This window comes from Lithobates pipiens, unplaced genomic scaffold (assembly GCF_037356315.1).
Source record: "Lithobates pipiens isolate NorthernLeopardFrog02 unplaced genomic scaffold, aLitPip1_a1.2 Scaffold_27, whole genome shotgun sequence".
Classification (NCBI taxonomy): domain Eukaryota; kingdom Metazoa; phylum Chordata; class Amphibia; order Anura; family Ranidae; genus Lithobates; species Lithobates pipiens.
The window spans coordinates 83,137,817-83,159,305 of record NW_027507788.1 but is presented as its reverse complement, the minus strand read 5'-3'; the positions used below and the strand labels follow the sequence as shown (position 1 = coordinate 83,159,305).

General features: G+C 43.5%; 1 protein-coding gene across 10 annotated transcripts in view; it reads right to left on the bottom strand.

Moving 5' to 3' along the window:
- Window positions 1-9,023: 9,023 nt before the first annotated feature.
- LOC143933945 (galactoside alpha-(1,2)-fucosyltransferase 2-like) overlaps window positions 9,024-21,489 on the bottom strand; it is a 299,455-nt gene continuing 286,989 nt past the window's right edge. For all 10 annotated transcript variants that reach the window (XM_077457132.1, XM_077457136.1, XM_077457134.1 and 7 more), the window contains one exon: window positions 9,024-11,780. In XM_077457132.1, the coding sequence (XP_077313258.1) occupies window positions 10,723-11,763 (1,041 nt within the window). In that variant the 5' untranslated portion in view covers window positions 11,764-11,780 and the 3' untranslated portion in view covers window positions 9,024-10,722. The remainder of the gene's footprint in view (window positions 11,781-21,489) is intronic.

Sequence of the window (21,489 nt, the reverse complement as noted above, 5' to 3'; positions counted from 1 at the left end):
TTCTCCAGTTCCCCAATGTCCTTTTTGAGAACTGGTGCCCAAAACTAAACTGCATATTCCAGATGAGGTCTTACTAATGATTTGAACAGGGGCAAAATTATATCTCTCTCTCTGGAGTCCATACCTCTCTTAATACAAGAAAGGACGTTGCTCGCTTTGGAAACTGCAGCTTGGCAGTGCATGCTATTATTGATCTTATGATCTACCAAAACCCCCAGATCCTTTTCCACTACGGATCCCCCCCAGTTGTGCTTCCCCTAGTATGTATGATGCATGCATATCCTTATCCCCCAAATGCATAACTTTACATTTATCAACATTAAACCTCATCTGCCAGCTATTCGCCCAATTAGACAGAGCATTGAGGTCGGCTGGTAAATTGGAGACATCCTGTAAGGACGTTATTCCACTGCATAGCTTGGTGTCCTCTGCAAAGACGGAAATGTTACTTTTGATCCCAGACCCAATATCATTTATAAATTTTTTTAAAAGTAAGGGTCCCAACACTGAACCTTGGCTTACACCACTGATAACCTTAGACCATTCAGAGTAAGTGCCCGTTCACACTACCGCGACTTGTCAGGCGACTTAGCCGCCTGACAAGTCGCGCTCCGTTCTGTACTATGGAACCGTTCTAATAGGAGCCACTCAAGTCGCTCCGACTTAGAAAAAGGTTCCTGTAGTATTTTCGGGGCTACTTCAGGCGACTTGCATTGACTTCTATACAGAAGTCATTTTGCAAGTCGCCGCTGAAGTCGTGTGCAGGTCGCGTCTGTGAGTCGCGCTGCAAGTCGCGTCGCCCCTGTGTGAACGGGCACTTAGAATCATTAAACAATACTCTCTGTCTTTTAGCCAGTTTTCTATCCATTTACAAACTGATATTTCCAAACCTGTAGACTTTACCTTACACGTGAGCCGTGTGTGCGGAACTGTATCGAACGCTTTTGCAAAATACAAGTATACCATGTCCACCGCCACAACTCTGTCCAAGGTTTTACTTACCTCCTCACAAAGAGAAATCAGGTTTGTCTGACAACTTCTGTCTTTCATGAATCCATGCTGCCTGTTGCTTTAAATATTTTTTTCCTGCAAGAACTCATCTATGTGATCTTTTATTAATCTCTCCAGTATCCTCCCAACTATAGAAGGTAAACTAAAGCCCCATACACACTATCAGATTTTCTGCTGATTTTTTCCTTCAGATTTACCAAAACCATATAATATGAGGTCAAACCTTAGGAGTTTCAATGTGTATGCAATCAGGCAGGCTCTTCCACTACATGGTTTTGGTAAATCTGAAGACAAAAATCAGCAGACAATCTGATAGTGTGTATAGGTACCACATTGGCCCTATACCAATCCAGTGGTACTATTCCTGTCATTAGTGAGTCCCTAAAAATTAGATACAATGGCTTTGAAATTACAGAGCTGAAGAAAGTATTTAATAAATTAGCCTTCTCTTTGTCCCCAGTCACCCACTCTAGATTATTTTGTAAAGGGCCTACATGCTCCGACTTGACCTTTTTTGGGGGTTTGTACTACTATTTTATGCAATCTGTCTTTTGTTTTGAATTTTTGCATCCTTGATTTCCTTTTTTACATATTCTGTTATATTCTTTGTAACATTTAACCACTTAAGGACCGCCGCATGTCAATGTACGTCGGCACAATGGCACCGACAGGCACAAGCACGTACATGTACGTGCTTGTCTTCCAGCGGGTGGGGGGTCCGATTGAACCCCCTCCCGCTGGCTGCGGCGGTCCGTTTCACTTCAGGAGCAATCCGCAATGAGGGGATGGCCGTTGGTTTCTGGCAATCCCCTCTCGATCGCTCCTGGCGAATGAGAAGCTTCCCCCGCCTGTGTAGTGTAAACACAGGCAGGGAGGAAGTGATGTCATTCTCCTCGGGCGGTCTTTTTGACCGGACTGCGAGGAGAACACATAGTAAGTGTGCACCAACACTACACTGACACGTAGGTACACATAGGCACACAAATTACCCCGATCACCCCCCCTCACAGTCACAGTGTCACTGATTGCAGTGATCATTTATTTACTGATCACTGCATTTAGTGTCAGTTGTGACAGTAAAAAGTGTCAGGGCAGTTAGTGTTAGGTCCAGGGTAGCCCCCTACCCCCTAATAAAGGTTTAACCCCCTGATTGCCCCTAGAGTTAACCCTTTCACCCCCTTTTGCCAGTGTCGTTTTTCTGATCGCTGCATTAGTGTCACTGGTGCCGCTAGGTAGATAGTTTTTTTTTTAGGTTCACCGCCAGGTTTTTATAGCATTAGGTACCTCCATATACTACCCAATAAAGGTTTTAACCCCCTGATTGCCCCTAGAGTTAACCCTTTCACCAGCGATCACCGTATAAGTGTCACTGGTGATGCTGGATAGCCAGTTAGTTATTTAGTTATTTAGGTTCCCCGTCAGGTTTTTATATAGCGTCCGTGACCCCCATATACTACCTAATAAAGGTTTTAACCCCCTGATTGCCCCCAGGTAACCCTTTCACCCCCTTTTGCCAGTGTCACTAAGCGATCGTTTTTCTGATCGCTGCATTAGTGTCACTGGTGCCGCTAGGTAGCTAGTTATTTTTATGTTCACCGCCAGGTTTTTATAGCGTTAGGTACCCCCATATACTACCTACTAAAGATTTTAACCCCCTGATTGCCCCTAGAGTTAACCCTTTCACCAGTGATCACCGTATAAGTGTCGCTGGTTAGCCAGTTAGTTATTTAGGTTCCCCGTCAGGTTTTTATATATAGCGTCAGGGACCCCCATATACTACCTAATAAAGATTTTAACCCTCTGATTGCCCCTAGTTAACCCTTTCACCAGTGATCACCGTATAAGTGTTACGGGTGACTCTGGTTAGTTAGTTTGCTTTTTATAGCATCAGGGCACCCACCATTTATTACCCAATAAAGGTTTAAACCCCTGATCACCCGGCGGGTGATATCAATTAGGTTTTAGGGTCAGGGTCTGCGTCGCCCCAAGCAGCGCTAGGTTAGTGCCAGTACCGCTAACACCCACGCGCAAAGCATACACCTCCCGTAGTGGTATACTATCTGAACAGATCAATATCTGATCTGATCAGATCTATACTAGCGTCCCCAGCAGTTTAGGGTTCCAAAAAAACGCATTGTTAGCGGGATCAGCCAAGATACTTGCTAGCACCTGCGTTTTGCCCCTCCGTCCAGCCCACCCAAGTGCAGTATCGATCGATCACTGTCACTTTCAAAACACTAAACACATAACTGCAGTGTTCGCAGAGTCAGGCCTGATCCCTGCTATCGCTAACAGTTTTTTTTGGTTGCGTTTTATATTTAAATCCTGAATGCAGTGCTTGGTTTTCAGGGTCCTGTATGCGGCTAGGCTCCCAAAAAGTCCCCCACATGTGGTATCCCCGTACTCGGGAGAAGCAGCAGAATTTTATTTTGGGGTGTAATTTCACTTATGCCCATAGCATGTGTGAGCAATATATCATTTAGTGACAACTTTGTGCAAATAAATAAAAATTGTAATATTCCTGCAACTTGAGGCAAAATATAAAATATTTCATGGACTCAACATGCCTCTCAGTAAATAGCTTGGGGTGTCTACTTTCCAAAATGGGGTCATTTGGGGGGGTTTTGTGCTATTTTGGCATCTCATGGCCTTCGAAACTGTGATAGGTAGTGAGGAGTGAAATCAAAATTTTGCACCCTAAAGCCCCATACACACTATCAGTTTTTCTGCTGAGTTTTTCCTTCAGATTTACCAAAACCATATAATATGAGGTCAAACCTTAGGAGTTTCAGTGTGTTTGCAATCAAGCAGGCCCTTCTACTACATGGTTTTGGTAAACCTGATGGAAAAACTCAGCAGAAAAGCTGATAGTGTGTATGGGGCTTTAGAAATCCTGAAGGAAGTGATTGGTTTTCGGGGTGCCGCACGCGGTTAGACTCCCAAAAAGTCCCACATATGTGGTATCCCTGTACTCAGGAGAAGCAGCAGAATATATTTTGGGGTGCAATTCCACATATAACTATGGCATGTGTGAGCAATATATCATTTAGTGACAACTTTTTGTAAACTTTTTTTTTGTGTCATTATTCAATCACTTGGGCCAAAAAAATATATTCAATGGGCTCAACATGCCCCTCAGCAATTTCCTTGGGGTGTCTACTTTCCAAAATGGGGTCATTTGGGGGGGGGGGGTTTGTACTGCCCTGCCATTTTAGCACCTCAAGAAATGAGATAGGCAGTCATAAATTAAAAGCTGTGTAAATTCCAGAAAATGCACTCTAGGTTGTATAACTTTTGCGCAAACCAATAAATATATGCTTATTAACATTTTTTTTTACTAAAAAGAGTTGTGTAGAATGCAGCATGCAAGGATTATATGGTTAGGTTTATATTCCGCCATGTTAATTTGAGTAAGGAATAGGCGGAACAGACTGGCCATTATCCCAAAAGCATTCTCCACCACTGTTCTGGTTCTGGCTAGACAGTAGTTATAAACCCTTTAGTCCCGAGTGAGGTTCCTCATGGCTTCAACCATGAGGTCAGCTGGTCAGAACGAACTAAAAGAAAGCACTGAAAAACAAAGGGCAGAGCTGAAAATCACAAATGAGCAGACAAGAATGCACTGAAAATCAAATACGTAATATAAATAAGAACTCACAAGCACAAACTGAAGAGCAGGAATGATGGGAAAAGCAGGAGGCTGAAAACCGCGAATCTTCTGTCACCAAACTTCTACTAACACGAGATTAGTGGAAGGAGCCCAAAGGGTGGCGTACTTGATATTGAACTTCCTCTTTCTAGTGCTGTCGTATGTGTTGTACGTCACCGCGTTCTTGACGTTCACGAATTCGGATCAGCTTTGTGTGACCGTGTGTATGCAAGACAAGTTTGAGCCAACATCCGTCGGAAAAAAACATGGATTTTGTTGTCGGAATGTGCAATCGTGTGTACGCTGCATTAGCCTTCGCCATTTTATCCAAAACGAAATGAAACTTTTGCCTTTACACAAATTTTAACACTACATCCTCTACCAAAAACCATAGTATCCATTTCAGGTGGACTCTTTAAAGTGTAACTATGGCCAGGATTAGGGATGGCCGAACGGTTCGCCCGGCGGTCGGTTCGCAGCAAATTTCGGCTGTCCGCGGTCCGCCCCATCGGCGGACTATTGTCGCTGTTCACCCGGCGGACTTAAGTGTTTACTGTGTAAAAGAACTTTGACCTATGATGACACATCCATCATGTGGTACAGGACAGTCAATTGAGACATTACAGCACATGGACACTTGGACATTCAACCCTAACTTATAAATAGACCCGTTCCAGCGGCCATTTTACATTCTTTCGTATGTCACTATAGGGAGAGGTTGCTGTGTGGAGCAGGGAGAGACTGCAGTGACCCAAATCACTAGCTATTAGGTCCACAAAAGTTCTTTTAAGGACTGGTATGGTATAGGTGTAGTACAAGATATAGGTTTGAGGCACTGCTATTCAAGTCATTGTTGCAGCAGCCTGTCTTTTGTCAGTGCTGAGAGAGGGACAGGACGCTGTGTGCAGCAGGGACAGTCAGTTTAATCATTAGCTGTTACTATTAGGTCCACAAAAGTCCTTTTCAGGACTGGTATGGTAAAATAGTACAGGATATAGTTTTGAGTGCTATTCAAGTTATTGTTGCAGCAGCCTGTGTTTTGTCAGTTTAAATAGGGACAGACAGGAAGCTGTGTGTGGCAGTGAGGGACAGTCAGTTTATTCAGTAGCTGTTACTATTAGGTCCACAAAGGTTCTTTTCAGGACTGGTATGGTAATAGGCTTGTACACGTATAATATTCTTTCTTCCAAATATAGAAAGAATATTATACTTGACTGCTGCCCTTCTGCTGCAGTAGTCCTTTATGAGTATAGGGACTAAGGTACAGTCTGCTAATCACAACCTACTAGTTCCACAAAGGTCCTTCTAAGGACTGGTAAGGTATAGCGTACTACAGTATATAGGGTTGAGTGAGGTACAGTCTGTTAATCCTTAAGGACTGGTATAGGTCCACAATATATAGGGTTGAGGTGCACTACTGCTGACTGCTGCCCTATTCTGCAGCAGTCCTTTATGAGTATAGGGACTGAGGTACAGTCTGCTAATCACAACCTACTAGTTCCACAAAGGTCCTTCTAAGGACTGGTAAGGTATAGCGTACTACAGTATATAGGGTTGAGTGAGGTACAGTCTGCTAATCACAACCTACTAGTTCCACAAAGGTCCTTAAGGACTGGTATAGGTGTACTATTTGGTGTGCAGTATATAGTTGTGTAATACACGTATAAAATACTTGCACATATAGAAAGCATAGTATAGTGCATTTCCACTGTCCAGCATTGTGACTGCTGAGCGGTTCTGCAGTGATACTACAAAGAGTGACAAACGCAATCCAAAAAAAAAGTATTGTAACTGGTGTGATAGACCAGTGGCCCCCAAAAACAATAGATTGAAGCGGGGTGTTATATACCTTCTTCCACATACATACTGCACTTCTGTAGAGAGTTTTGTCACAGGGTCATTTAAAAAATGACAGGCAAAGGAAGAGGCAGGCCCTTCCGCAGGGATAGTAGGGGTAGGGCAGGAGCAACAGGCTTGAGCCAAAGTGGGAAATTGCAGAAGGTGCGTGCGATTACGTCAAAGGAAGCACCAGAATTGGTTGAGTGGCTCACTCAGCCTTACTCTTCTGCACCCTCTGCTGTGCATATTATGAGGGGCTCCCACCATCCCTGTGCTATGCTCATTATGAGGGGCTCCCACCATCCCTGTGCTATGCTGACTTCCTCCTGGGGCTGCTTATGGTGCAGGTGTCAGTGCTGTATATCACGGTGCTGGTGTCAGTGCTGTATATCACGGTGCTGGTGTCAGTGCTTTATGTCACGGTGCTGATGTCAGTGCTTTATGTCACGCTGCTGGTGTCAGATCACTCTATCACGGTGCAGGTGTCATTGCTGTATGTCACGCTGCTGATGTCAGTGCTCTCTATCACGGTGTGGTTGATCATCTCCTGCACCCTCTTTTTTGCCTACCCTGACCTTCCCTCTCCTCCATTGCCTTCATGCACTCCACAGTCCTGAATTGTTAGAATTTCACATATAAAAAAAGAATGCTTGTAGTTGTCAATCCCAGATTCACCTCATACATGTGTTATGTCATTGGCCATGTGGTGGGACAATGTGTACACAGCTAGTAATTATTTTGTGGCTGCAAATTTGACCAGCAGGTTTGTAAAGTTCACCTCCCATTGAAGTCAATGGGGCCCGCCGCGAACGTTACGGTTCGCGAAATATCGGGCCGCGTTCGCGAAATGTCCCGTCCGAAGTTCGTCCATCACTAGCCAGGATATAGAGATTTAAACATCTACATATTCTTACCAAACAGTAAATTAACTTTAAATCAAGTCCTCTCTGATATCTGTAGTTACGGGCACTGTGTTGCCATTCATCCTCACATTTTACAGTGGAAGCACTAAATTCCTTGTCTACTGTACACCTACTTAAGGGTAGTTTCACATCTAGCCATTTCCTGCATGCATTTGGGCAGTCACAGCAGCCCATTCATTTGATCGGGCTGCTGTACCTGTGGGAAACAAAGGAAAAAGGTTCCAGCAGCTTTTTGAAACTGAAGCTGCACTTAAAAAAAGCATCATGAGGTTTCACGTACTCAAAAAAGGCACTGCATTTTCAGATGTAAAAATTAAGAAATAATAGCACCCGCCACACATCTGCTAAAAAGCGTCACGCTTTACCTATGGGTGCGTGAACACATGCAATTTACATGCATTCCTGCACCTGCCTAACTGTGTACCTAGACTAAGACCCCATACACACTATTCGATTTTCTCCAGATTTTTGTCTTCAGGTTTACCAAAACCATATAAAATGAGGTTAAACCTTAAGAGTTTCAATTTGTATGCAGTCAGGCAGGTCCTTTCACTACAAGGTTTTGGTAAATCTGAAGACAACAATCTGCAGAAAATCTAATAGTGTGTATGGGGTTTAACACTTCCTGTTCCCTCCTCCCAACAGTGACTTGGCAACCTTCCAGCCTTCCAATCTTTAATGTAAACACAAATCAAGAGCTCTGGGATTATATAATATTGGGTTATATTACAAGTAAACATTAAATACATGGAAAAGCATACTCACCCAGTTAAAAATATCAAATATTTAACACATGGCTATGTCATTTTCTTTAAAGTAAAGTAGATGAATAACTCCAACTGTTTGCAATACTGAATCCTACAGAGCTTAGATAAGCCCCAGCCCAAAACATTAATGCAAGGCTGAGGCCTTAGGCTGGGTTCACACTATTGCAAATTGAATGCGGAATCCCGGCATCAAATTCGCAATAGCAGGAGAATGTGACCAACTATCTATGGAGCTTGTTCACATATCTCCGATGCGGCTCTGGTGCAAATTTGCACAGGAGCCCTGTGCGCCTGTGGGCTGAAATCGCACCTAAAAAAGTGAACCAGGACGCACAGGACCCCTGCTGGGAGTCACATTGGCATCTAGTGTGAACCGAGCTTTAGTGATCTATTGAATCTCCTGGGATGTAAAGGAGAAGGCCATACCTATATGTAGTTCACACACATCTACACAGGTTGAACTGGGTGGACTGGTATCTTTATTCAACCTTACAGCTATGCAACCATGCAGGGAGCGCTATAGCTGCTTAATTTCAATCTTACTATACACTTTTTGAATAGAGTGGATAATGTTAGTTTTTAATCTCAATAATTTAAACATGAAATGTATTTAGATACTATGGGTAAAAATTTAATTTTTATTGCTAACGTTCATAAATATATAGCAATGTAATACATTATGCAACATGAATCTTCTTTTTGCATTGTATGAAATGCAACATCATCTCCACAGGAGGGATAGATCCTAGTCAAATACTTTTGGCATTCTGTTCATCTCCAGGGAAGTTCCTGAGTAAGGATGAGCCAAACACAACCCCATCCCCCCCCCCCACCCACCCGGGTCGGTTCGCACCAGAACATTCGAACAGGCAAAAAATTCGGAAGAACACACAAACGCCGTTAAAGTCTATGGGCGTTTGGGAACCTGGGTCCTGCCCCAGGGGACATGTATTAATGCTAATTTTTTTTTAAACAGATGTTTGTTTCGGGAATAGCGATAATATAATAGAAATTAAATATTCCTTTAAATATAGTGCATGGGGGTTATCTATAGTATGCCTGTAAAGTGGCACAGTTTTCCCGTGTTTAGAACAGTACCACAGCAAAATTACATTTCTAAAGGAAAAAAGTAATTTAAAACTGATCGTGGCTGTAATGAATTGTTGGGTCTTAGCAATATTGATAAAAGTCATTGAAAAAAACAGCATGGGGTTCCCCCCATCCCATTACCAGGCTCTTCGGGTCTGGTATAAATATAAAGGGGAACCCCAAACTAAAAATGTAAAAAATAATTGTGTGGGGGTCCCCGGCTTCAATAAAAAAAAAAAGAAGTCCCGTGGTGTAAGAGGGGACAGGGTCACCTGTTTACGTCTCCGGGTGACCCCGCCCTCAGCTATATTACAGCTGTCATTGAGAAGAAGCATCACTCGGTGGGAGCCTACCATGGAGGCGGAACTGTTGCAGCTTTTTTTTTTTGGTCCATCGGGCGGCGTGGATTTACATCGTGGGACATTTTTTTTTTTTTATCTTTTAATAAAGGACTTGTCCCAAGCTGTCTCTTGTCTTTCTTTCCATTTTAGACACTTTTTTGTGAAATGGTAGGGGTACAATGTACCCTGTTACCAATTCACATAGGGGCGGGCAGGATCTGGGGGTCCCTTTGTTAATGGGGCTTTCAGATTCCAAGAAGCCCCCCGCCCACATACCCCCACAACCACCGGGCAAGGGTTGAGGGGATGAGGCCCTTGTCCCCATCAACATGGGAACAGGGTGCTTTGGGGTCAGACTCCAAAGCACCCTCCCAATGTGGAGGGCATGTGGCCTGGTACAGTTCAGGAGGGTTGGGCGCTCTCTCGTCCCCCCTCTTTACCTGCAGCATGCCAGGTTGCGTGCTCAGATAAGGGTCTGGTATGGATTTTGGGGGGGGGGGCTATGCCATTTTTAAAAAGAAATTGCCACAGGGTTCCCTTTAATTTCCATACCATACCTTGAAGGGCCTGGTATGGATTTTGGGGGGACCCCAGGCAATGTTTTATTTTTATTCTTGGTTGGGGTTCCCCTTAATATTTATACCAGATCCAAAGGGCCTGGTAATGGACTAGGGGGGACCCCATGTTGTTTTTTTCAATGAGTTTTATCTATATTGCCGAGACCCAACAATTCATTACAGCCGCAATCAGTTTTAAATGACTTTTTTCCTTTAGAAATGTAATTTTGCTGCGGTACGGTTCTACCTGAAAAATGCACCACTTTACAGGCATACTATAGACACTCCCCATTATTAAAATCACTGCTCCCGAAAAAACAGCCGTTTAAAAAAAAAAAATTGTCCCCAATACTTTGCATACAAGCCTTTAAAATTTAGATTTTTCATGTTAGTGTCCCATAGACTTTAACGGTGTTCCAGCGGCTTTCGAATTTGCAACGAACGCCGCATATTGTTCGGTGTTTGCTGATCATCTGAACAACCAAAGTTCGGCCCACACTTATGCTTGGTCCAAGCCATTCGCCCATCCCTATTCCTGAGTTATCATTAACCATTCTTATTCAGAAGTGGAGAGAGGTCTGCAGGAATCCCAATCCATTCCGGAAGGAAAGCAGCTTCATATTTAAAAAGTTTAAGAAAAGGAGAGTCAGGCAGAGTATAGTTTGTTAAATAGATGGTTTCACCACCTACCAGATAGCCCACCCAAATACCAAAGGTCCCTATAGTCATGATGGTGTGGTTACAATGTGCGAGAAGGGCAAAGTCCCGTCCTGGGGATCCCTCTTGACCATCTCCAGCAAAGTGTACATCTCCCAGTGAATTATCAATGTTCTCCTTACACCAGTCCATCCCGTTACTGGTTACAATAAACAGTGGGTTTTCATACTTTTTTCTGAAATAGTCTGTGGCTTTTTGCAAATATCCTTTGTCAGCAACCACCCCTTTCCATGTGTTGGGCATAACATGCACATAGTCTCCTCGACGGACATGTATGCCTACAAAAGTGACATTTTTCCTGTCACCACGTACATTGTTCAGATATGCATAAGATTCCTCTTTAATGAAGTCATGGAATGTAAATTCTCGTAGAATCTCATCTTTTATGTGATGGTAAAATGTAAAAGAACATGGGTATCCACTGAGATGAATATATTCCCCTTCTATATGTTGGTACTCATCAGACATCCAGTCATGAAGTCCGTAATGCCTCCATTTGATGCGGTTAACTACATCCTGGTGGAGCACTGGCAATCTTAATTTAAAGATCTTTGATAGTTGGCTGTGCATTCCTGGTAAGACATAGGCTTGTCGGCCATTCATTTTGGCGAGAGCATAAAGCGTGGCATACTCTCCCATTAGATTACCTAAACGGCCAATGGCATTGACAGTCCACATACCGGTCAGAGGTTTTGGTTCTTCTACAGTCTTCTCAATGACTGGTTCCTCTGTTCTTGAAACCACTTCATTTTTTTGCACAATGTTTGTAAACACAACAATGTTTGGTTTGGCATGGTATAAATAGGAAAGGTAAATAATGACCAAAAGAACAAAAGTAACTACTATGCTGTAGAAGATATGCTTATTCATGTTTCCAGTGGTCCAAGCTAGAGAAAAATTGAAAAAAAGAGACACATTAATTCATTAAAAACAATACTAGTTATTTTTATCTTGATTCTAGCAGTTTGCCAATATGTGAATGTTGTACATAAACATTAAAGTTAAAGCATTTGTAAACCCAACATTTCATATTCCTGATATGCAACTGCTGTACCATGTACTTGTATGAAAAAGTGTCTTATTCTCTATGTATTGCTTCCTTTGTTTAAAAACCCTGGTGTTTCTGCTAGTCAAATCTCCTTTTCTTTCCACGGTAATGTTTAATAAACTGTGTTAAAGAGGAAGTAAACCCTGATAGGTTTACTTCCTCTTTGTCTCCCTGCAAAGGTAAAGCATTATGGGCTACTATGCATCGCATAGTAGCCCATTATGTGTCACTTACCTGACACAGGAGCCAGCGATGTCACCGATGTCCCCTGTAGCATGGAGCGTCCATCTTCTTCCGGATTTGCGCACAGGAGTCGCCACTAACAGCATATCCCAGTTAGCAGCGGCATGCCCAGTGCTCTTGCACGCCACGGTTTACAGCGCATGCGCCGTAGACAGCGGTGCCTGTCTTTTTATAAATATCTCCTAAACCGTGTAGGTTTAGGAGATATTTCTTGGACCTACAGGTAAGCCTTAATCTAGGCTTACCTGTAGGTCAAAGTGGTTTGTAAGAGTTTACAACCACTTTAAGCACATGGAAAGTTGTCATCACATTAAATCAGAGTGCAGGAGAACACACCATGGTCAGTTCTCTAGCTATGCTGGGAACTCAGCCTGCTCTCCCCCAATGAGCAGATATGTCCTGACACGCCACCCCTGCGCAGCCTTTCACTGAGAAGATCAGTGTTCTGCAGCTTCTCTTCCCCTAGTTCTCATGCAGCTGAGAACAAAGAGAATGAGATCTGTGTAATGTTTTTTTTATATCTATACACAAATGTTTTGCCTTTTATTTCAATTTTAAATTGAATGGGTTGCTTTAAAAGGTGAGGGTTTACAATCACTTTAAAGTACATTAAAACAGGTAAATACACATTTAAAATACATAAATGGGAGCTGGTTTAGGGCCTTATTCACAAGGAGCACTTTAATCTATTCCCCATGCAGGGACATGTTTTACTGGTAAGGGGATGCACAGGTGTTGCTTGCATCTATGTGTCAGCAGCCTCATAGCTTTCAATTGGGACGCAGCAGCACATATAAAGCCGCTGCTCCCAATGTGATATTTGTGCTGGTGTGAGTGCATGGCCCCTAACCCACACAGCTTTCACATTGGTAGCAGTGGATGTCTATGCAACAGCTGCATCCCAACTGACAGTTATGGGACTACCAGAATGGGGATACACGCAATACCTGAGCATCCTTGTGGCAGTAAACACAGCCCTGTGCAAGGCACGGTTTAAAGAGGAAGTAAACCCTGATGAGTTTACTTCCTCTTTCATTCCCTGCAAAGGCAAAGCATAAGGGACTACTATGCACCAGATAGTAGTCCATTATGTGTCACTTACCTGACACAGGAGCCAGCGATGTCACCGCTGTCCCCTGTAGTCCGGCGCATCCATCTTCTCGGTGGGGTCACGCTGCTCCGCCGCTGTCATTCGGCGAAGCCGCGATGACGTCACTCCCTCGCAGTCACACGGGAGCCGCTACGCGCGGCATCTTCGTCGTTGACGGTGCCGCGCTCAGTGCGCCTGCGCGCCGCTGTCTACGGTGCATGCGCCGTAGACAGCGGTGCCTGTCTTTCGGCAAATATCTCCTAAACCGTGTAGGTTTAGGAGATATTTCTTGGACCTACAGGTAAGCCTTAATCTAGGCTTACCCGTAGGTCAAAGTGTGTTGTAAGGGTTTACAACCACTTTAAGATGCCCAGTGTGAACGAGGCCAAACTGCCAAAAGATTTATATTTCTGCTCACCCATTTCTGAGCTTTACAAAGCTATGCTACACAGCATGACCAAACATAGCCAGAAATAGCTCTGTATGGCAAGACAGGTGAGCTAATTAATTGCTACAGTTAATCTGCATGCATAGTCAAATTTTTTTTTGTTGGGGGGTGGGTGAGGGTTAGACACCCTGCCAAGTTTTATTTGCGGTCTGTGTGGCCCTAATGGGGAAATTTCTCCATTTGTCTTGGTGGCCATTGCCACTGACACTTGAAAATGGGAGGAAAGTAGTGAGCGTAAATTAACATATAGGGCAAATGTTCTGTTAACAACTGTCTGAGTTAGGAATTCCCTCTCACTTCCTGTTGCATCTCCGGGACAGGAAAGTAAAATTCCACAGCTGGAAACAGAAGGCAAATTATAACCAAACCCTGGAGTTTTACCCTTCTCTACTCTATCAAAAAAGCAAAAAAGCAAAAAAAAAAAAAAAAAAAACTTTACATACAATTTAAGTATTATATACAGGTTTTGTCACTGCCCAGATTGACTAAACAGAGAAGGGAGAATCTGCAGACTGATGAGCTCATCTCTTTATCACTCTTTCTCCCCCCATCAGCATGCTTTATATTGACACATAAGCACTACAGCACAACTGACTGGCTGCTTTTGCTGCTTCTCCCTCTCTGACTGAGCTCTGCTATATAGAGACTACAAAAGGCTGATACCAAATCAAATTCTGACCCACTGCTTGCAAAAAAAAATACATTAAGGCCCCTTTCACACTCGTGCGACCTGTCCTGTGAGTCAAGACTGCAAAGTCGCATGACAAGTCGTACCCCATGTTTTCCAATGAGTACCATTCATATCTGTGTGACTTCAAGTCGCAGCAACTTCAAAGTAGTCCCTGCACTACTTTGGTCTGACTTTGATGTGACTTGAGGTTCATAGACCTCAAGATTACACAGGCATTGCTTTAAGTCACGACACAGTCGCGCAACTTTCGGGTCACACAATTGTGATAGGGGCCTTATGCCGGCCATACACGGTTCGAATTTCGAAAGAATTTTCTTTCGAAAATCGTATCTAAGAATTTTCGTATGAATTTCGCACCATTAGTGGGCTGCAGCAACAGCCGATTTTCGTGCAGAAATAAAATTTGAGGAATCGGACATGTTGGAAATTTTTAGAAAAACGAACGATTTTCTAATCAATGATGGGAGAATCGTGCGAGAAACGTAAGAAAATGTACGGAGATAAAAGAAAATGTACGGAGATAAAAGAAAATGTACGGAGAGAAAAGAAGATTCCCAGCCAAGAAAATTCTTTTCTGTAGCAACATGAGGTGAAATTGAAGGCTTGGTCGGCCGAATTTCGAAAATCAATGGTGGCATCATCGGATCACAAAAAAAACGAATTTTCTGATTTTGAAAAGAAAATTCGTTCGAAATTCGACCGTGTATGGCCTGCATAAATGATGTATTAATAAACAAAGAGCTTAAATTAAATCTTGTCTCTTATCTAATACAAATATATGTTCTTCCCATTGCTAACCTCTTTCTGAAAATGCTAATTACTTGGCTGTTTTGCATCTCTCTTGTTTTAGTGTTTTTCAGTCACTCACTTGGGACGAATTTGAAGGAAAGCCAGAGAAAAGTCAGAAATCCTTACAACCAGCCTGACAGCCAGGGAACTAACAATAGTCAAAAGAATTTTTAAAATCCAGTCTCCATGTGTCTTAAAAAAGGTTTAATTTAAAGAACATTTGCTGACAATTTGTCTTTAATACCCATAATATATGTTGTAATTATTCCCGTACAGGGTACAAAATGAAATGTTCCCATGAGTTAAATGTGTCCTTATTCCGATATGTCTGATTTGGGCTTGTTTACATTCATCAGCAGGCCGGAGAGCTATTATATGTGATGAAGTATCAGCGGGAGAGGATCATCATGAGATATATACGTCCTTGGATTATATTTTGGCTGTGGCATTTTTTTTTTTAATGGTCAGTGTGTGCTTTACTATGAGGCAGATAAATCAAAGCCAGTGATTTTAAAAAGGGACTTCCAGATTCCAGTAACCTTCCCCTCTTTCCCTGCACAACAACACATTTGCAGGGCCAGACATGTGGAGAACAGGCCCTTACACTATCAACATAGGGACAAGGTGATTTGCCAGTCTCCCCTTATTGAGGGCATGTGGCCTGGGATTAGGATTGCCACCTGTCCCGGATTCACCCGGACAGTCCGGGTTTTAATCCACCTGAAACCCTGTGGACAGACTGATGTGGAGGGAATTATACTGGCGGACAGACTGAAGTGGGTGGAATTATACTGGGGGGCAGACTAAAGTGGGTGGATTATACTGGGGGACAGACTGTCATGGGGGCGATTACACTGGGGGACAGACTGTCATGGGGGGATTATACTGGGGGACAGACTGTCATGGGGGTGGATATACTGAGGGACAGATTGACCTGGGGGGATTATACTGGGGACAGACTGACCTGGGGGATTATACTGGGGGACAGTCTGGACTGCGGGGATGTACTGGGGGACAGACTGACCAGGAAGGGATCATACTTGAGGACAGACTGACTTGGGGAGGATATACTAGAGTACAGACTGACCTGGGGACTAACCTTGCTTGATTTAACTATGTTCCTTAAGCTTCTCCCATTACTAACTCTATTTGGCCACACCCACTGTTCGTCACGGGACAATACATGTGCCACAATCCAACTCAACGTTGTCCCAGGTCTTTTGCAATCCTATAGTGCAGTGATGGCGAACTTTGGCACCCCAGATGTTTTGGAACTACATTTCCCATGATGTTTAACTACACAGAGTGCAGAGTGCATGAGCATCATTGGAAATGTAGTTCGAAAACATCTGGGGTACCAAGGTTCGCCATCGCTGCTATAGGATATACTACAAAAAAAAAAAATTACATTCTCATGCGCTGTTAAAGTGTTTTCGGGTTTGGCTTGATAAAATGGTGGTAACCCTACCTGGCATGGTTTTGAAGAAGGAGGGGTACATGCTTGTTGCCTCCCCCCCCCCTGTCCTGCTCAGCCAGGCTACATGCTCAAACAAGGGTCTGGTATGGATTTTTAGGGTATCTCATGCCTTTTTTTTTTGTTTTGTGTGGAGTCCCTTTCAAAATTATTTATTCAGTCATGCAGCCATCCAATCCTGAACCACACCAGGCCACATGTCCTGAGGAAAAAAATAATAGCACGAAGGAACCCTTTGAAATCAGTAACAGAATCGTATTTTGCATTGGGCAGAAAGCGGTGTGCTATATTCACTTTATAAATATAAATATACTGAAAATTTAGAAAATTTGTATTCAGAATTCAAAAATGTGAAGCCTTCTAAAAACTGTCCAATTTTTATTAATAAAATACATTTTCAAATTGTACATTTATATCAGGTAACATTATACTGTTTTCCCGTTTGATTAATGATTAGTGAGCAGGAAGTATAGGACATCTAGGGCCGTGTGATTAGTAAACAGGAAGTCCCAGACAGCAGTAAAAACAACTAGTGCTCACAATATACTAAAGTTTAGAAGGAAGCTTAACAATGAATTATAAAAAAATATCATTCCTATTTTTTCCTGGATGATCTCCCATTACATTAGTAAAAAACATGTTTAGCGGGAATGGCAATGCGACTCAGTACACATATAATTCAAGGGTGAATACTGCTGCGCAAAATGTGAGCACGCTGTTTCTTTGAAACCCAGATTCTGAATCTCAGGAAGCAACTGGCAATGCTGCAAAGCATCGTCAACAGGAAAGAGTTTTGACTGTGCCTGTCATGTGCTGGCAAGAGCTAGTATAGAGGAGGTGAGAGCAGGCACCAGAGCAGGGTAGTTGGGTGACAGGTAGAAGGTGGGGTAAAGGGAAGAGCATTAACGAGGCCAGTTCTGAACTGTCACATCCCAATAAATATTCTGGTTATGTGATTCTGGGGATATCAGTTCCGGAGTGGCATTGCTGGAGCAGAGTGCCTGCCCTAGCTGCCAGGGGAACAACTCCTCCAACGAGGATACAGGCAAGGTTACAGAAAATGGTAGACAGATATTGGTGGTAGGGGACTCAATATTTAGAAGGACAGATAGGGCAATCGGTCACAAAGGCCATGATCTTCAAATAGTATGTTGGTTGCCGGGTCTGGCACATTGCAGAGCAGTTGGAAAGATTATTGGGTGGGGCTGGGAAGGCGCTAGCTGTCACGGTACATATTTAGTGCTAATGACAAAGTTAGAGGAAGATGGAGCATCCTAAAAATTATTTCAGCGACTTAGGCTGGATTCACACATATGCGGCCGCAGTTTTAGTGCAGCAGTCTGGTGAACAGAATGGTTCTGTTCACTGGTTCGGGTGCGATTCAGGTGTGAATTTTTACCTGAAATTGTACCTGAACCGGACCCGAAATTGCACCAGACCCTTTTTAAAACCGCATCGTGTGAACCGGCTCCATTGAAAGCCGGTCTGATTCACATTATGCAAATTGGATGCGGTTAAATATTCATCCAATTCACATATCTGTGAACCAAGCCTAAAGGTGCAATATTAACCACTTCCCTACCCGCCCATAGTCATATGACGTCCGTAGGTGGGATCTCCCATTCTGGCCGGGAACCCGCGATTGCTAGTGACAGAACAGGAATGTGGATCTCTGTGTGTAAACACAGAGATCCACGTCCTGTCAGGGGACAGGAGTCAGATTGTGTGTTCCTAGTATATAGGAACACTGATCGGTCTCCTCCCCTAGTCAGTCCCCTCCCCCCACAGTTAGAATTACTCCCTAGGTAACACATTTAACCCCGGGGAGGAAGAATGGGGAGATGCTAATGTACACAAGCATCTCCCCATTATGCCTAGCGACAGTGTCACTGATCTCTGCTTCCTGTGATTGGAGCAGAGATCAGCTACGTGTCACACACAGCCACAACCCCCTGCAGTTAGAAACACGCCCCAGGACACACTTAACTCCTACACTGCCACCTAGTGGTTAAACTCCTCACTGTTAGGCCGCGTACACACGCGCGGACTGTTCGCCCAACTTTGTCCGTCCAACAGTTTCGGCAAACAGTCCGCTCAAACTTAGCATGGACGGACATGGCCACACACGACGGACGAACAGTTTGCTGAAACCGTGCGCGATGACGTGAACGGCACGTACGACGGGACGAAAAATACGACGTCCTATACACTGCATTATAGCTTTCGGCGTGGAAATCCTTTCTGAGCATGCGCGAGACTTAGTTGGCCGAACAAGCCTACACACGAGCGAACAGTCCGCTGAAACCTTGTTTCAGCGGACAGTTTTTCGGAATTTCCGTAAGACCTTGTTCGTCCAACTGTCCGCTGAAACTGTCCGCTGAAGCCCCACACACGAGCGGACTGTCTGCCCAAACACTGTTCAGCGGACAAGGTTGGGCGAACAGTCCGCCCGTGTGTACGCGGCCTTAGTGTCATTTACACAGGAATCAGTGCATTTGTATAGCACTGATTGCTGTATAAATGACAATGGTCTCAAAAATGTGTAAAAAATTTCCGAAGTATCTGCCATAATGTCGCAGTCACGATAAAAATCTCCATTTAAAAAATATATATATTAATAAAAATGCCATAAAACTATCCCCTATTTTGTAAACGCTATAACTTTTGAGTAAAACCAATCAATAATTTCTTATTGCGATTTTTTTTACACAAAATATGTAGAAGAATACGTATCGGCCTAAACTGAGGAAAAAAATATTTTTTTTATATATTTTAGGGGGATAGTTATTATAGAAAAATGTAAAAAATTATGTTTTTTTTTTTCAAAATTGTCGCTCTTTTTTTATTATAGCGCAAAAAATAAAAACCGCAGGGGTAATCAAATACGCACTCGCGATTGTCAGTTAAAAAGAGACAGTGCCGAATTGCAAAAAGTGCTCTGGTCAGGAAGGGGGTAAATTCTTCCGGAGCTGAAGTGGTTAAAAATATAAAGCTGAAGGGCCACCGTCGGCATTCTAACACTAAATAGAATGCAATAAGAGTTGTAAGAGAGTGATCAAGGAAGCTAAACCACATAGCACAGGAAAAAAATCCTCAAAAAAATGTTAAAATAGGTGCCACAGGAACTATTTTTTCCTACAATTATGGGAAAAAAGAGCTCAGTATAAAGAGTTTATAAAAAATATATATATATATATATATATATATATATATTTAAATGTACTAATAATAAAAAAGACAAGGTGAAAGCACATTGGCCCTATAAAGGATAATCAGGGGAAGTTGGCTATTAATGTTAAGAAGCGGAAACTGTATGAATTACAATATTTTATTTCACAATGGAAAAGGAGGGGTATAATAAACAAGACTGCATTGTTAGTAAAGCAGGTCATACAAGTTTCAGTGGGTTGAACAAAAGATTAACCAATTCCACCAACCACACATTCAAAGTGGATGGGGGGAGTGCCTCCCGTGGAGTTATTTTACTTTGACAGTAAGGAGGCTTCCCTGTTGTAAGAATACACTCATCGGCAACACCAGCTAAAGCCAACTTTTACAGAAGCCGATCAAAATATTGACTTCTGTACAACCAGCCTGCCTGTCATGCCTTCTGCCTATAAGGAAAATCAATATCTTCTGGACTTGCAATACCAACATTGTCCAGTAGGTGCCACTCTAACAAAAGACTATTGATGGGCAGTGTTCTATGGTTAATACACATTTCCTGTCATATCACTGGGAACTAGCGCCACTTCCTATTACAACGCTTTCATCTTCTTCATTGAGACAGACCACATGGAGCCAGCTAAGCCTGCACCACATGTTTCCTAGGAAAATCCTAGTCCTTCTAAGGCAGCATTGCTGATATACTAAAATTTTTACCTGTATACTTAGTGGACATTTGTTTATGGTCATATAGTTCTTATATGTTAACCGCTTCCCGCCCGCCCTATAGCCGAATGACGGGCATAGAGCGGGCGCTCTAGTCCGGGAGGCCGTCCCTGGACGTCCTCGTCTTTACTTCCGCAATGCACGCCGCCGCGGGCGTGCATCGGGGAAGTTTTGTGTTTCCCGTGTCCCCCGGAGACAGGCAAACACAGATCTCTGTAAATGGCCAATCACAGTGGCCGTTTACAGCGCGATCGGCCTATCCAATGAGAGATGAACGGCTGCAGCGGCCGTAAGTGGAAAAAAAAGTTTAAAAAAAGTGCCATCCTCCCCAGTGCTACCTGCCCCCAGTGCCACCTGCCCTCAGTGCCACCTGCCCCCAGTGCCACCTGTTAGTTCTATCTGTCCCCAGTGCCACCTGTTAGTGCCATCTGTCCCCAGTGCCACCTGTTGTCAGTGCCATTTGTCCCCAGTGCCAGCTGTCATCAGTGCCACGTATAAGTGCCATCTGTCATCAGTGCCATCTGTCATCAGTGCCACATAGTAGTGCCATCTGTCATCAGTGCCACATAGTAGTGCCATCTGTCATCAGTGCCACATAGTAGTGCCATCTGTCATCAGTGTCACGTATCAGTGCCATTTGTCATCAGTGCCACCTGTCAGTGTCACGTGCCATCTGTTGTCAGTGTCACGTGTCATCAATGCCACTGATCAGTGCCATCTGTCATCAGTGTCACACGTCATCGGTGCCACGTATTAGTGCCATCTGTCAGCGGTGCCACATTAGTGCCACGTATTAGTGCCATCTGTCATCAGTGCCACGTATTAGTGCCACGTGTCATCAGTGCCACGTATAAGTGCCATCTGTCATCAGTGCCACATATTAGTGCCATCTGTCATCAGTACACATGCCACGTGAGAAAAA